A 17,362-nucleotide genomic window follows, 5' to 3' on the forward strand; every position below is an offset into this window, starting at 1 on the left:
CCTGCCTCGGTGATGGTGTAGTGGTCAAGACGCTCGCCTGGTAATCAGGAGGGCGTGGGTTCAATCCCAGCCGAGGTATGGAATTTTATCCACGCCACTGCCACATAGGTACCGAATAACTTAGGTAAATTGAAATAAATGAACTCAATGTCGAATCTCAAGAATCTTGGTATCACTCAGTGGCGTAGCGTGTATGTATGGCGTGTATGGCGGCCATACAACTCAAAAGTTCACTCTAATGCCCATAAATATTAATGGCATGTACTGTGATGGGACTTGGTAGACTTGTGCATGAGACCAACACGCCCTACACTTGAATTTAGACCACGCTACGCCACTGTATACGAGTGAGTAGGTACGTGGGTAATAGGTCTTTCAAAGTATGGAAATCCACAAGTAAGTAGCAGGTCATCAGATACCAAATGATCTGCATGGTTTGGAGTACATTGAAGCATCAACAGAAATGCCATTATGTAAAAACTGCTTTGGACAGCAACTGAAATTGTTGCGAAACAAATGCAAGGTGGTTCACGTGCAGAATTCGCTATAGGTGTTGTGATCGCAATGATTATAATTCACCTGACTAATGTACAACTAAGGAATATGCACCTAATTACATAATGATCAAATACCTAGTCGTCTATTGTCAAAAACTTTTCCGTCATTACATCATCAAGAAGGAAACGGCATCAACAGCTACTCGTAGGTACCTCCTTGTATATTTCAGTCTGCCTAATGCCTCTCTATCTCTATAATAGAATTACCAATTACCTGATTTATGAAGTTCTCTGCTTTTGATTTACTATTGCAGAGGACAAGGAAACTGTCCTGTGCAGAAGAATTTCCAAGCAACTTATGAGTACACAATAGATAGATGTATCTACCATGGGAGTCATGGGACAAAGGTCGTTTGCATATAAATGGCAATCCCAAGACAGTGAATAAACATTTCACATAAATTTACTCGTGAGGAACTCAATGGATTTGATCCATGTTTATATTGTTTACATTAGCATCAGCGAGTTTGATTTAAAATGCAACTTCACAACTTGAGCGTATCAAAATTTCTGCATAAGCTTCTTATATCTGTGAGGAACTCGATGGATTTGATCCATGTTTAGATTGTTTACATTAGCATCAGCGAGTTTGATTTAAAATGCAACTTCACAACTTGAGCGTATCAAAATTTCTGCATAAGCTTCTTATATCGATGGATTTGATCCATGTTTAGATTGTTTACATTAGCATCAGCGAGTTTGATTTAAAGTGCAACTTCACAACTTGAGCGTATCAAAATTTCTGCATAAGCTTCTTATATCTTAGCATAGACTTTGGTCATATTTATAGCATCTCTCTTCTCCCATACTAAGTACGTAATTATCTCTGACACCTTGCAGTTTCCTGGTGTAACTGGCCAGGATCCAAAACCCTCATTCATATGGTAACGTTATCTGTTACCTGTTGGAGATCTGACGCTGCTTACAGGTTTTATGTGTTATGAAAATCTACATTTCTTTAAACCTTTTAAACACGTCATTGACACCTCCATTGGAAATCCATGGCATTTAGATTTTAATTTTACTACTCGTGCAAGATTGATTTTCTTGTTGATTTGGGTATTGAATAATTCAAGATTATCCGTTGAAGTTTTGTTGGGAACCCAACCCAACGATTAGGTACTATTTAGCATTAGCCTCCATCTTTTAATAGAGAGCAAAGCAAATTTTCCAGTGTACTTATAGCAAGTTTTACACATGGGCCCCAGGGAGATGAATACATGACCCCTGTACAACCTGATCCAGATCAAATTGTTGAAAGTGCACAATACATATTACATTTCTTGAATGCATCAAACACGTACCAATCTACCAATACCATGGATAAAATAATATCGGCTGTTACATCACACTTAAATCATGTGGGACTGACCGCGCGAGTCAGGTAAAAGGCCTTGCTTCAGTTCAAGTTCATTTTATTACAAGTTATAAGCTTCCAAGCCGAGCAACACTCTTCCAAATCAATTAGTTCCACTCAAATATGAACCTAATCTTTCCAACACATCAGCTTGCAACCAATAACTTCTGTATTGGAGTGAATCAAAAAGCTTTAGAACTTCTACCGCTCTCCGTTTTAACACTTCATTGGAAATCCTCTAATAGGATTAATGCACCTGTGATGAAAAAGTCAATGAATAAATTAAAAAGAAATTCCAATGAATATATTAACCAATATTTGACGGCGGACGAGATTAGAGGTGAATTTCGTATAAGAAGCTAAAGTACACACGTAAAAAAGTAGCTCCTGAAAGTTATAGTGCTGTTGATTGCACTAATCATGTTGAACTTTAAAATGAAACTTACCGTTATTAGTTTTACTCATTTTATACACATAATAACGATGTACTGAGGCTCAAACAACTATGAAGCACATATCCTCAAAAGTTGAACTTATGACCAATACCTACTTTGCTACGTAGAATACCTAATTTGCTACGTAGAATAATCAGTAAGAGCTGATACAGTATTAGCCAAAATAACTCAAAGTACCTAACAGCATTAGACAAAGTAACAGTATTAACTCACCCAAAACGCTAAGACTTAATCCACTACCGGGCCGATTCTTAGAGAAGTATCCTCTGGATTCCTTGTTTCTGGATGTGATCCCGACTTGTGGTGGTTTCATAGACATGATGCTCCTTCTTCCTATCACAGATATGACTAATTTTGTACAAACTACATGTCGCTATCACAGATTTTTAGTATTTTTTAGTCACTTAAGGAATAGATTTGCATCTAAGTACTATAGTTGATAAAGAACTAATTAATAGTCATTTATTTTCTTATTAAGAAGGCTCCAAATTGAGATCTTATTATTGAAATAGTTGATGAACTTATTTATGGTTATATCAGGAAGGATAATTAATAATTAGGTATGTCATTTATAACAAACTTGTTGAATTCAAGGATTTGGATACTTTGCAGGAATCGCACTGATAGATAATGGCACATTAAAAAATTAAACTATCCTTTCCTCTTTTGGAAGTTCCTAGGTAGGCGAAACGCCTCTGGAATCAGTTAATCTCAACACAATCTTGATATACTAATACAATCTGAATTATCTTCATGGATACTATAATAAGTAGTCAATAAATCGATAAAATAGTTCAATATCTAAATGAAACTCTAACAACTCTGTTGTCTATCTGTAACCCACATCGTATGAGAATAAAATAGTAGATTATCATGATAGGATAATGCTAACAAACCCTTTATAACTTCATCATTGGCACTTGACAGTTGCTACAATACAAAGTACAAGCTAAAAATACGTAGAATTACAAGAATAGAGATAGTGATTCTCATAAAGATCATATTAGTAATGCTTTAAGTCCATAAAGATAAGCATTACTTGTACTATAATAAGTAGTCAATAAATCGATAAAATAGTTCAATATCTAAATGAAACTCTAACAACTCTGATACTATAATAAGTAGTCAATAAATCGATAAAATAGTTCAATATCTAAATGAAACTCTAACAACTCTGTTGTCTATCTCTAACCCACATTGTATGAGAATAAAATAGTAGATTATCACGATAGGATAATGCTAATAAACCCTTTATAACTTCATCATTGGCACTTGACAGTTGCTACAATACAAAGTACAAGCTAGAAATACGTAGAATTACAAGAATAGAGATAGTGATTCTCATAAAGATCATATTAGTAATGCTTTAAGTCCATAAAGATATTACTTGATTTCAAGAACACTACATTAGTTGGATCTAATTTAGAATTATCCGTCGATCTTGTATTTTAGTGTTATGATCGCCATAAGTTTTACTTGATTTCAAGAACACTACATTAGTTGGATCTAATTTAGAATTATCCGTCGATCTTGTATTTTAGTGTTATGATCGCCATAAGTCATTTGTTGAGCAGCATTCTATTGAGACATCCTGTATGCAAACTAGTAAGAAACTAAGCTCTAATATCTCAAATTTCAAGAGTAATCAATCTGCAGGTATCAAATCATCATGTCTGTAACTAACTCATCGTTCTCGCATTACGCTCAGGAATTGAATGTTGCAGTTTGTTTACTTGGAAATTTACTAGTTTGATATTTCGCCCAAGAATCAGAGCATGCTAGATGGCGTCTTTCACCTTCTAATAAAAGCTAGAGAAAATTGCACCAATAATTTCGATCTCGCTTGATCCAAATTGCAACAAAATGTTATTAAAATAATTATGTTAGGATGCCAAGATGCCATGAGCTTGAGAGCTTGATGTGCAATGAACAACAACATAATGACGACTGGATGATGATGAAAGTAATGCGTCTTGTTCAATCACGTAAAACGAAGATACCATTCCTTGCAGGTTGTGGCATCAAAATTTTCGAATCTGATAAAAAATAAAAGTAGAGAGATCAGTTCATTTCCCAAGCTCTACCGAGATGTGAATTGCAACTTGGATCTCCGTCTACGGAGGACACACCATAAAGCAAGCGACGCGCGACGCGACGAAACGAATGGAATAAATAAGAAGATAACGCAAACTTGAAAATCTACTAGAATGGATACTAGACAGAAAAAGAACGCTCTGATCTGAATCATTAAGCAGAATCTCCAGAGCTGTCAGAACAAACACACAAACTTGATGTAAAATGAATAACAATATAATGACGACTAGATGATGATGAAAGTAATGCGTCTTGTTCAATCACGTAAAACGAATTGGACCAAACTTTGTTGCAGAAGATATTTCAAACAAAAACTTGTAAAACGAATTGGACCAAACTTTGTTTGCAGAAGAGATCTCAAACAAAAACCTAAAGGAAAGTTAAGTGAATGTGAGTGGAATAAACTGTGTCAATTTGATACAAAGTTACCTCTTCCCAAAAAGGTTCGTTTCCTAATTCCCATACTAAGAGCCCTAAGTACGAGATCAAAAAATTAAAACAAGATAATGAGGGACGAAAATTGGATTTTGTAATTTTTCCTTGAGACGAGAAATCTAAAGGTAAGTTAAGTGAATGTGAGTGGAATATACTGTGTCAATTTCATACAAAGTTACCTCTTCCCAAAAAGGTTCGTTTCCCAATTCCCATACCAAGAGCCCTAAGTACGAGATCAAAAAATTAAAACAAGATAATGAGGGACGAAAATTGGATTTTGTAATTTTTCCTTGAGACGAGAAATAATACCATTCCTTGCAGGTTGTGGCATCAAAATTTTCGAATCTGATAAAACATAAAAGTAGAGAGATCAGTTCATTTCCCAAGCTCTACCGAGATGTGAATTGCAACTTGGATCTCCGTCTACGGAGGACAAACCATAAAGCAAGCGACGCGCGACGCGACGAAACGAATGGAATAAATAAGAAGATAACGCAAACTCTACTAGAATGGATACTAGACAGAAAAAGAACGCTCTGATCTGAATCATTAAGCAGAATCTCCAGAGCTGTCAGAACAAACACACAATCAATAATTCTCAACGCCAGAGGAACGGAAGCAAAGACGAAATTCCCCCAAGTTGATGAATTCAATACCCACAATGTCCCACATACTCAAAGTCTAATGTCACCGTCTCCCTACTTGTCATCGCGTCAATGACGTGTGGACCACGCCATTATGATTCACATTTACTCGAAAATGAATAACAATATAATGACGACTAGATGATGATGATGATGATGATGATGATGATGATGATGATGATGATGAAAGTAATGCGTCTTGTTCAATCACGTAAAACGAATTGGACCAAACTTTGTTGCAGAAGATATTTCAAACAAAAACTTAAAGGTAATTTAAGTGAATGTGAGTGGAATATACTGTGTCAATTTCATACAAAGGTACCTCTTCCCAAAAAGGTTCGTTTCCCAATTCCCATACCAAGAGCCCTAAGTACCCTAAGTACGAGATCAAAAAATTAAAACAAGATAATGGTGCACGAGGGACGAAAATTGGATTTTGTAATTTTTCCTTGAGACGAGAAATCTCTCACTACAAGACCACGTCATGGACCAAAAATTCTCAACGCCAGAGGAACGGAAGCAAAGACGAAATTCCCCCAAGTTGATGAATTCAATACCCACAATGTCCCACATACTCAAAGTCTAATGTCACCGTCTCCCTACTTGTCATCGCGTCAATGACGTGTGGACCACGCCATTATGATTCACATTTACTCGTGACAGAATCTCCTTTTAAGTGTCCTATCTTGTAATGTGTGACAGATTTGACATTATCAGCAAACATGACGAGGGGGGACGTGGGATGTCAAAGTACTTGATATTCTCTTCGGGCTGATTCATTCATAAGTACCCAGAGTACACCCATGTGATAAAAACTAGATTCGAAACATTTAAGCCTACGTGGATTGGCGATTGTGTTGCAGTATGTTGTGTCTTTGGATTTCGTACAGGGTCAGACTGGATGAGGGCGTAGCAAAATGTCCTGAGGTCGGAAACACTAGAAGGTGGGAAATGTAGAGCTGAGGCCAAAAGACAAATTGAAACTTGGTACGTGTTCTACCATTTGGATCCTGAGAAGCTTTCAATGTTAAGTTTTCCTGACACAAAACAATAATAATATTGAAGCTTATAAGAATGACAGTGTAGTTTTGATTTTCCCCAAAGTTGTCCAAAGAGTTTATACTAGATTTGAAAAACAAATTTAACAAGGTACCTATTTAACGAGAGTATGAAAAAGGTTTACGCCTATATTAATTCTAGGTATACCTAGGTATTGCCTAATAATAGTACGTAATGATAGAGCAACGCCTAAATACTTTTTCAATTCCGGCGAGTTTTTGGCATTGAGAACAATGGAGAATTGGAGATACTTCGCATTAATCTCTTCAATGGAAATACTTCACATATGGGCCATTGGAATATTGATGAAACTGAAGAAAGAAAATTTTCATATTTTCAGGGCACAAGACTTCAACGGATCTCACAGGTTCACCACTGGACCGAACTCGAGTCATAAAAATCGGTTAAGAAAATGCTGAGGTGGTAGATATACTAGAGATGGGGCGATCTGCCATATTTAATTCATCCGCTGACCTTCATGATCATTTTCACTCCTCCGTTCACAAAAACAAGTCTGAACGTGTTTCCATTCTTTTTGTTGTTGTTACTTTTGTTGATCCCGATACTTATGGTTGCGCCAATCGTAAAGAGAATCCTACGTGAATGAAATGCAGGCAACTTCCGTTCCATAATGGTTTAGACTTGTTCTCATGACGTATGGGATTGTGGATTCAATTGATTGTGGTGAAAGGGACCGACCAATTGATTGATTTCATCTTACATGCAAACGTAAGATATAACGGAATGGTTGATTCAGATTAGATGATGAATAAGCCTTACTAGCACTTGGATATAAAGATTAAATTGAATTAAGTTCCAGTTTAGTACAATTGGGTTCAAAATTGCAAATTGCAAACTAACTGAAAGTCGAAAAGTAGGTGAGCCAGCCTAGTTAGCTTGGTTGGTAGTGCGTCTGCCTTGTAAGCGCTAGGCGTAAGCCTCAGTTTAGTACAATTGGGTTCAAAATTACAAATTGCAAACTAACTGAAAGTCGAAAAGTAGGTGAGCCAGCCTAGTTAGCTTGGTTGGTAGTGCGTCTGCCTTGTAAGCGCTAGGCATAAGCCTTACTAGCACTTGGACATAAAGATTGAATTAAGTTCCAGTTTAGTACAATTGGGTTCAAATTTGCAAATTGCAAACTAACTGAAAGTCTAAAAGTAGGTGAGCCAGCCTAGTTAGCTTGGTTGGTAGTGCGTCTGCCTTGTAAGCGCTAGGCCGCGGGTTCGATTCCCGCCCGGGGCCTCCTTACAGGTTTTATGAGTTATGAAAATCTACACTTATTTAAACCTTTTAAATACGTCATTGACACCTCTATTGGAAATCAATCGCATATAGATTTTACTACTCGTGCAAGATTGATTCTCTTGTCAATTGGGACTTGAATAAATCAAGATTATCCCTTGAAGTTTTGTTGGGAATCCTACACAACGATTGCTGCTTAGCATTAGTATCTTTTCCTTACAGGTTTTATGAGTTGTGAAAATCTACACTTATTTAAACCTTTTAAATACGTCATTGACACCTCTATTGGAAATCAATCGCATATAGATTTTACTACTCGTGCAAGATTGATTCTCTTGTTGATTGGGACTTGAATAAATCAAGATTATCCCTTGAAGTTTTGTTGGGAATCCTACACAACGATTGCTGCTTAGCATTAGTCTCCATCTTTCACCAGAGTGAAGCGAATTTTCCAGAATAGCAAGTTTTACACATGGTTTACAGGGAGATGATTAGATGACCCCTTTAGGTACAACCTGTTCTAGATCGAATTGTTGAGAATGCACAATGCACATTACATCGTTCATCTCTAGAATTCATCATACATACATCCACGTACCTACTAATATCACGAATAAAATAATATCGGCTGTTAGCTGTTACATCACACTTAAATCATGTGGGACTGACCGCGCGAGTCAGGTAAAACTAGTCTCCATCTTTCACCAGAGTGAAGCGAATTTTCCAGAATAGCAAGTTTTACACATGGGTTACAGGGAGATGATTAGATGACCCCTTTAGGTACAACCTGTTCTAGATCGAATTGTTGAGAATGCACAATGCACATTACATCGTTCATCTCTAGAATTCATCATACATACATCCACGTACTAATATCACGAATAAAATAATATCGGCTGTTAGCTGTTACATCACACTTAAATCATGTGGGACTGACCGCGCGAGTCAGGTAAAAGGCCTTGCCTCAGTTCAAGTTCATTTTATTACAAGTTGGTTATAAGCTTCCAAGCCGCACTACACTCTTCCAAATCAATTAGTTCCACTCAAATATGAACCTAATCTTTCCAACACATCAGCTTGCAACCAATAACTTCTGTATTGGAACACTACACTCTTCCAAATCAATTAGTTCCACTCAAATATGATCCTAATCTTTCCAACACATCAGCTTGCAACCAATAACTTCTGTATTGGAAAGAATCAAAATCTTTAGAACTTCTACCGCTTTCCGTTTTAACACTTCATTGGAAATCCTCTAATAGGATTAATGCACCTGTGATGAAAAAGTCAATGAATAAATTAAAAAGAAATTCCAATGAATATATCAACCAATATTTGACGGCGGAGGAGATTAGAGCCAGGTGAATTTCGAGTATAAGAAGCTCAAAGTACACACGTAAAAAAGTAGCTCCTGAAAGTTATATTGCTGTTGATTGCACTAATCATGTTGAACTTTAAAATGAAACTTACCGTTATTTGTTTCACTCATCTTATACACTTGATAATAATGATGTACTGTGGATCAAAAAACTATGAAGCACATACAGACATAGGTACACCCAAAGTTGCTAAGTTTCAAAAAGAGACCTATGAGCCTATGACCAGCACGGTGCTACGTTGAATACCCGTAACTACTCAAGTAAGAGGTGATGGCAGCATTAACCAAAGTAACAGCATTAGACAAAGTAACAGTATTAACTCACCCAAAACGCTAAGACTTAATCCACTGCCGGGCCGATTCTTAGAGAAGTATCCTCTGGATTCCTTGTTTCTGGATGTGATCCCAACTTGAAGGAGATTAGAGGTGAATTTCGTATAAGAAGCTCAAAGTAACACGTAAAAAAGTAGCTCCTGAAAGTTATATTGCTGTTGATTGCACTAATCATGTTGAACTTTAAAATGAAACTTACCGTTAATAATTTCACTCATTTTATACAAAATTACATGATACATGATAATAATAATGATGTACTGTGGATCAAAAAACTATGAAGCACATACACTCAAAAGTCAAAAGTTGTTAACTTTCAAAAAGAGACTTATGGCCAGTACTCCAGTACTGTGCTACGTTGAATGCCCGTAACTACTCAAGTAAGAGCTGATAGCAGCATTATCCAAAGTAACTCAAAGTAACAGCATTAGTCAAAGTAAGTCAAAGTACTTTTGTGCTGTATCAAACAGTGCAATGAGAGAGCAGTAGAAGTCGCACGCTTTTGGGAGCGACAGATTAAATGGTGACATTGTACCGGACACAGCAAGTAAGTAATTAACCAAAGTAACAGTATTATCCAAAGTAAATCAAAGTAACAGCATTGGCCAAAGTAACTCAAAGTATTAACTTACCCAAAACGCTAAGACTTAATCCACTGCCGGGCCGATTCTTAGAGAAGTATCCTCTGGATTCCTTGTTTCTGGATGTGATCCCAACTTGTGGTGGTTTCATAGACATGATGCTCCTTCTTCCTATCACAGATATGACTAATTTTGTACAAACTACATGCCGCTATCACAGATTTTTAGTATTTTTTAGTCACTGAAGGAGTAAGTTTGCATCTAAGTATTATAGTTGATAAAGAACTAATTAGTAGTCATTTATTTTCTTATTAAGAAGGCTCCAAATTGAGATCTTATTATTGAAATAGTTGATGAACTTATTTATGGTTATATCAGGAACTTCTCTTATCTCTAGAATAGAATTACCAATTACCTGATTTATGAAGTTCTGTGCTTTTGATTTACTAATTACTATTGCAGAGGACAAGGAAACTGTCCTGTGCAGAAGAATTTCCAAGCAACTTATGAGTACACAATAGATAGATAGATAGATATATCTACCATGGGAGTCATGGGACAAAGGTCGTTTGCATATAAATGGCAATCCCAAGACAGTGAATAAACATTTCACAAAAAAAGTAGGTAACTGAACACATGATAATAAAATAGCATTTTCTTTAACAGGGTTCATAAGTTCTCCTGACTCACCTAACATGGATACCTTGTCTATGTTGAATTCGGAATGAAGAAGATTAAGTTCATGAAGTACAATGGACTGTTGGCAGTGTGACCAAACATTCATACAAAGCAACGATTCAGATGGCAAATTTCAAATTCAATTGACAGAACGAAAACAATAGTTGACCCCACTCACAATATAGGTACCATAATAGTGGACCTCATGAGCCATCACAGTATTGACAGCTCAAAAATGTAAATAGGAAAATAAGTGACAAGATACGGACATTTAATTGAAATCGACTTATCCTAATCTAAAGCACTTGGAAGTTCAATCGGAATATAAGTTATTCATTTCTATTGGTACAATAATAGTGTATCTCATGAGCCATCACAGTATTGACAGCTCAAAAATGTAAATAGGAAAATAAGTAACAAGATACGGACATTTAATTGAAATCGACTTATCCTAATCTAAAGCACTTGGAAGTTCAATCGGAATATAAGTTATTCATATTGACCCCACTCACAATATAGGTACCACAATAGTGGACCTCATGAGCCATCACAGTATTGACAGCTCAAAAATGTAAATAGGAAAGTATATAAGTAACAAGATACGGACATTTAATTGAAATCGACTTATCCTAATCTAAAGCACTTGGAAGTTCAATCGGAATATAAGTTATTCATTTCTATTCCTCCAATATCAATAGAGAAGATCTGATTTATTGGCAATAAAATCGTTCTTGACCAAGTGACTTGGGCAGCAGTACAATAAAATCAAATCAAAACCAAGCTCTACACTCCTCCTAGTCATCTAGTCAACGTGTAATTTATATCTGCAGAATCCTACACACCAGTCTGGTCTGGGTTATTACGAGATATAAAATAAATTATACCACCGGACCAGACAAAATATTTAATATCAACACCACCTTATCCGGGTATGCTGAGCACACTCCATGGATCAGGTTCTTTGTATTCAACCTGAGAGTTAATGAGAAACTTGGATCATCTAAGTCACACCCTGACCAAGGAGTGACTGATCCAACAGATCCATCTCTTGATCTTGGGTTCTTGGGGTGACGAGATCAGGCCTTGAGCTTGTGCAAATTATTCTAGCAAATGTAAAGATATAACTAACTTTATCACTTTATGCATTATGTTGTTTCCATTTGGTTCTGGTGATGTTCGTTTGAAATTTTAAATCAACATGGTTTAAATGTAGAAATTTATTAGTTGGATATTTTGTTAGTTATTACATTTCTCTCTCGAGCTCCATTTTGGTTCTTTCTAGAATAGCTTCATCCCAAATTACCGGCTTTATTCCTTACATATTATGTAGTTCTGAAAAAATTTAACTATACTCGTCAGACTGGACCAAAACTTAATTTGTAATAACCTGGTCACCGGGTCCTGAGGGCTTGTCGTAGTTGTGCGTTCTGTAATACCTTGGTAGCCACTTCCAGATGACATGTGGACATGTGACTTTATGGTTACAGACATTGCTGGTTTCTGAATACATAATTATGTCTTGGGAAGAGGATCTACATTTTCAAATCTGAGAGTTCTTGTCAATTTTGATGTTTGGCACTCTTATGTGTTGTAACACATTAGAACACTTTATGATTATTTACCCTTTTATATGCATTATCATAAGATCTATACCTACAAACATAGCTATTGATTTTTATTTGATTTATTAGACGCTTTTTGTAGTAAAACGTATAGTTCTCAAAGGTTTAATGAAAACAAATTTATGTATTTCGAACAATATCACTGGATTAAAACAACGTGAAAAGGTTAGGTAAGAATAATAAATAGGTATCTATTCCATAATCAAAGGTATTCAATAATAATCAGAGTTAGCACTGTACGAGACACTGGAAATAATTGAATTTGTTCTCCAGATTGCCGATTCTATTCCGTACATTTCATTTAGTTGGATAGCATTAACCAGAAAGGGCCAGCCATAAGGGGAATTATATTATGGATGGTTATTTTCTACATAATGCTGTCCATTTCTCTCTAGCACAGCCGTATTTCGGACTATCGACCCGCATGATTAGGTACTCAGTAGAGCTCCAGATGACATTTCTGAACCAGCAATGAACAACAACATAATGACGACTGGATGATGATGAAAGTAATGCGTCTTGTTCAATCACGTAAAACGAATGAAAATCTAGAATGGATACTAGACAGAAAAAGAACGCTCTGATCTGAATCATTAAGCAGAATCTCCAGAGCTGTCAGAACAAACACACAACCCAGACCAGACATATGGACAATGCTGCAGAGGCTCGTAAAACTCAACTAATTAAAACAAATAATGAATGAAGCGTAGACCACCCTGCTGGAGAAGAACTAGAAACTTGGAGCTTGGAAGTTGAAACCAATATGCAAGTCTGCCTACTCAATGAGTATTAGGAATCGTTTAGTGCCAATTTTGTGAGACACTGAAGACAACATTGAAGTCTGCAATCTATCATGATGTCATCTAGCACCATAGAAGACCATGCATTCCACATATCCTACAACCTATTCCAAACATATCTAGAAAACATATTCAATTAGGACTGGTCAGATCAGTTTACGAGCAAATGAGTAATGAGCATGTTATTTGTTGCAGTTATGGAATGACTTGTGTTTTTCATTGAAGACAACATTGAAGTCTGCAATCTATCATGATGTCATGTGGCACCATAGAAGACCATGCATTCCACATATCCTACAACCTATTCCAAACATATCTAGAAAACTATACGTTCAATTAGGACTGGTCAGATCAGTTTACGAGCAAATGAGTAATGAGCATGTTATTTGTTGCAGTTATGGAATGACTTGTGTTTTTCATATTTGTGCCAATTATGTAGGTAAGTTGTACAGAGTCACCCAGGATTCTCTCTCCTTTCTTCTATCATCAATGAGAGAATTTGAAATAGTTGCTTTAATTTGTCAATGGAATGACTTGTATTTTTCATATTTGTGCCAATAAAGTAGGTAAGTTGTACAGAGTCACCCAGGATTCTCTCTCCTTTCTTCTATCATCAATGAGAGAATTTGAAATAGTTGCTTTAATTGTCGTAATGTGAGCTTAAAAAGTATCTAATATACCGTGTCATACTGGTTAATAAATAACAAAGTAGAGCAAAATATTACAAACATTTGTCGTAATGTGAGCTTAAAAAGTATCTAATATACCGTGTCATACTGGTTAATAAATAACAAAGCAGAGCAAAATATTACAAACATTAGTCAGAAATACCAAAAAGAAACATTAATTTGTTGAGCAGCATTCTATTGAGACATCCTGTATGCAAACTAGTAAGAAACTAAGCACTAATATCTCAAATTTCAAGAGTAATCAATCTGCAGGTATCAAATCATCATGTCTGTAACTAACTCATCGTTCTCGCATTACGCTCAGTTCAGTAGGGGCAGAAAATCAATATTTGAAGTGAACAATCTCCAAATGACTGGAGGACATGGGAAATGAGTCGAGTTCGTTGACAAATGAGTTGACGACTTTCTTACAAAGCTATGAGGTAAAGTAGAGGACATGGGAAATGAGTCGAGTTCGTTGACAAATGAGTTGACGACTTTCTTACAAAGCTATGAGGTAAAGTAATTCAATACGTCTAGATCTAGATACAGGTATTGATTGCTTGGATATGTTGTGTAAAGATAAAGACCAAAGATTCATGGCACTTGCATCAAATTTCTGCAAATCAACCATCTTGTGTCTTCTCTTTGATGACATTTTACCTAAATTTCTTGGATATGTTGTGTAAAGACCAAAGATTCATGGCACTTGCATCAAATTTCTGCAAATCAACCATCTTGTGTCTTCTCTTTGATGACATTTTACCTAAATTTCCTTTCAAAATGAGCTATTCATTTTGTCTGTATTGTCACTTAGAGCAGGTACATAGTAGGTACACCTACAAAGTACAAACTTACAAAGCTATGAGGTATTCCATTCTATCCTTCACTGGCGCTTTCAAGTACAAGAGTTTGCGTTGGAATTGCCAATTCAATATGCAAAACTATAGGGGAACAATGTCAAATTTTGACATTAGACTAATTACCAAAAAAAAAAAAATCCAATGAAGTATACACTCATATTTTTAACCAACACATTCTAAGACAGAGGTTATTAATTTATCAAACCAGAAATCCTACTATATATGCAAAACTATAGGGGAACAATGTCAAATTTTGACATTAGACTAATTACCAAAAAAATCCAATGAAGTATACACTCATATTTTTAACCAACACATTCTAAGACAGAGGTTATTAATTTATCAAACCAGAAATCCTACTAGAACAATGTCAAATTTTGACGTTAGACTAATTACCAAAAAAATCAAATGAAGTATACACTCATATTTTTAACCAACACATTCTAAGACAGAGGTTATTAATTTATCAAACCAGAAATCCTACTCACCTGTCGAAGCAATGGGTGGTACACTCACCCCCACACTGCACTCAAAACAGGAACTACTTGATCGACTAATTGAAATTATTGATGCGTTGGCCAAAGAATATCCCAAAATGTACATGCTAAAGAGTCGATACACGATTTTAAATGACAACCAATAAGTACTATAAGGTCTGTAAGTTATAATTTCTCGTATAATTTTTTTAGTTCTTCTACTTCAGACAATTATTGCCGTTCACGTATGCTATCTACAAACTGATAAGCTACTGTATACTGCTAACTGATGGACTCATTTTATTGGTACATTATGGCACTTTCTATTACCCTTACGTATAGGGAACCTATACAAGGTAATGAGAAAGTATTGCAATCGGTCCAAATCACCAGATTTTTTTAGTTCTTCTACTTCAGACAATTATTGCCGTTCACGTATGCTATGTACAAACTGATAAGCTACTGTATACTGCTAACTGATGGACTCATTTTATTGGTACATTATGGCAAAACAACTTAAAACAAGAAGGCAAACCCAAGACAAACGAGCTATAAATTCACGATAATTAGTTTCAGATCCAAACGCGACAGTAATCTTTTTAGACTTTGAAAATAATGATGAACTTGAATATTTAATGAACCCATAAATTTGTGAATATTTAGATATCAAAATTCGAATCAAGAAAACCAGAAGCTGTTCATTGATCCAATCCATATCCATTCCAGACATTAATTTATCGATGAAGTCATGGATAAAATTAATGACTTGAATATTTAATGAACCCATAAATTTGTGAATATTTAGATATCAAAATTTGAATCAAGAAAACCAGAAGCTGTTCATTGATCCAATCCATATCCATTCCAGACATTAATTTATCGATGAAGTCATGGATAAAATTAATAAAACCAAGGCTGTTAATAGGCATGTAGGCGTAGGAAATAACAAGAAACTAATGAAAACATAATCATCATTATTACTGATGAGCTTGGAGATCTTACCAGAGATAATAGAGATCAAAAGGATATCCTCATAAAATTGAGTACAGGTGATTTGGAACCATGTAAGATATAATGTTGAACACGCAAACAAAATAAAACAAAAAACCAGTTTCAATAAGAATGGAAGGATCAAAATTGAAAATGAACAAGATAGCAGAAGATGGATGGGACTTGATTATTGATTGGTGATTTCGAATTCTCATCACATCATTGAGAACTTTGTAAGTAGTAATAAAATCTGGATCAGTAACATAAATCAGCACCTAAAACATGCATGTCCAATACAAGTTTCCTTCTTGATCAGAGCAGATTACTTGCTCGAAAAATATGTAAGTATAACAGGCTCATCTGTTTTACAACTGGGACCTCAACTGTGAGACCTTGGCTATCTAGAATCAGGAGGCATTTACAGTTTGTATACCTATCTATAATGTCCAATACAAGTTTCCTTCTTGATCAGAGCAGATTACTTGCTCGAAAAAAATGTATAACAGTCTCATCTGTTTTACAACTGGGACCTCAACTGTGAGACCTTGGCTATCTAGAATCAGGAGGCATTTACAGTTTGTATACCTATCTATAAGTAAGGCCAGCCACTCACTATCAGATAGACCTGACGACAGGTTCACCTGATTAGGTCAATCTGATAGTGTGTGCTAATCAAGTATCAGGTAGACCTGACTGACGGACTTTTTCAGTCGTACCTGTCAGGTCTACCTGATAGTGTGTAGCTGGCCTAAGGAGGATTTGCAGTTGGTAGTGTGTGTGCTCTACACCTGATGTCAGGTCTACTTGATAGTGTGTGTGCTTATCATGTATCAGGTAGACCTGATAGACGGACTTCTTTAGCCGTATGTGTCAGGTCCACTTACCTGACAGTATGTGTGCTCATCACGTATCAGGTAAACCTGACAGACGGACTTTTTCAGTCGTACCTGTCAGGTCTACCTGATAGTGTGTAGCTGGCCTAAGGAGGATTTGCAGTTGGTAGTGTGTGTGCTCATCACGTATCAGGTAGACCTGACAGACGGACTTCTTTAGCCGTATGTGTCAGGTCTACCTACCTCACCTACCTGACACTGTGTGTGCTCATCAGGTATCAGGTAGACCTGACAGAC

General features: G+C 36.1%; 1 protein-coding gene across 1 annotated transcript in view; it reads right to left on the bottom strand.

The window, feature by feature from the left end:
* The window catches only part of LOC113465698, a 46,353-nt gene extending 43,633 nt beyond the window's left edge, over positions 1 to 2,720 (bottom strand). The window contains exon 1 of the mRNA XM_026820437.1: positions 2,583 to 2,720. Coding sequence (XP_026676238.1) covers positions 2,583 to 2,688 — 106 coding nt within the window. The 5' untranslated portion in view covers positions 2,689 to 2,720. The remainder of the gene's footprint in view (positions 1 to 2,582) is intronic.
* Between the last annotated feature and the right edge of the window lie 14,642 nt (positions 2,721 to 17,362).

The sequence above is a fragment of the Diaphorina citri genome, unplaced genomic scaffold (genome assembly GCF_000475195.1).
Source record: "Diaphorina citri unplaced genomic scaffold, Diaci psyllid genome assembly version 1.1 scaffold146, whole genome shotgun sequence".
Classification (NCBI taxonomy): Eukaryota; Metazoa; Arthropoda; class Insecta; order Hemiptera; family Psyllidae; genus Diaphorina; species Diaphorina citri.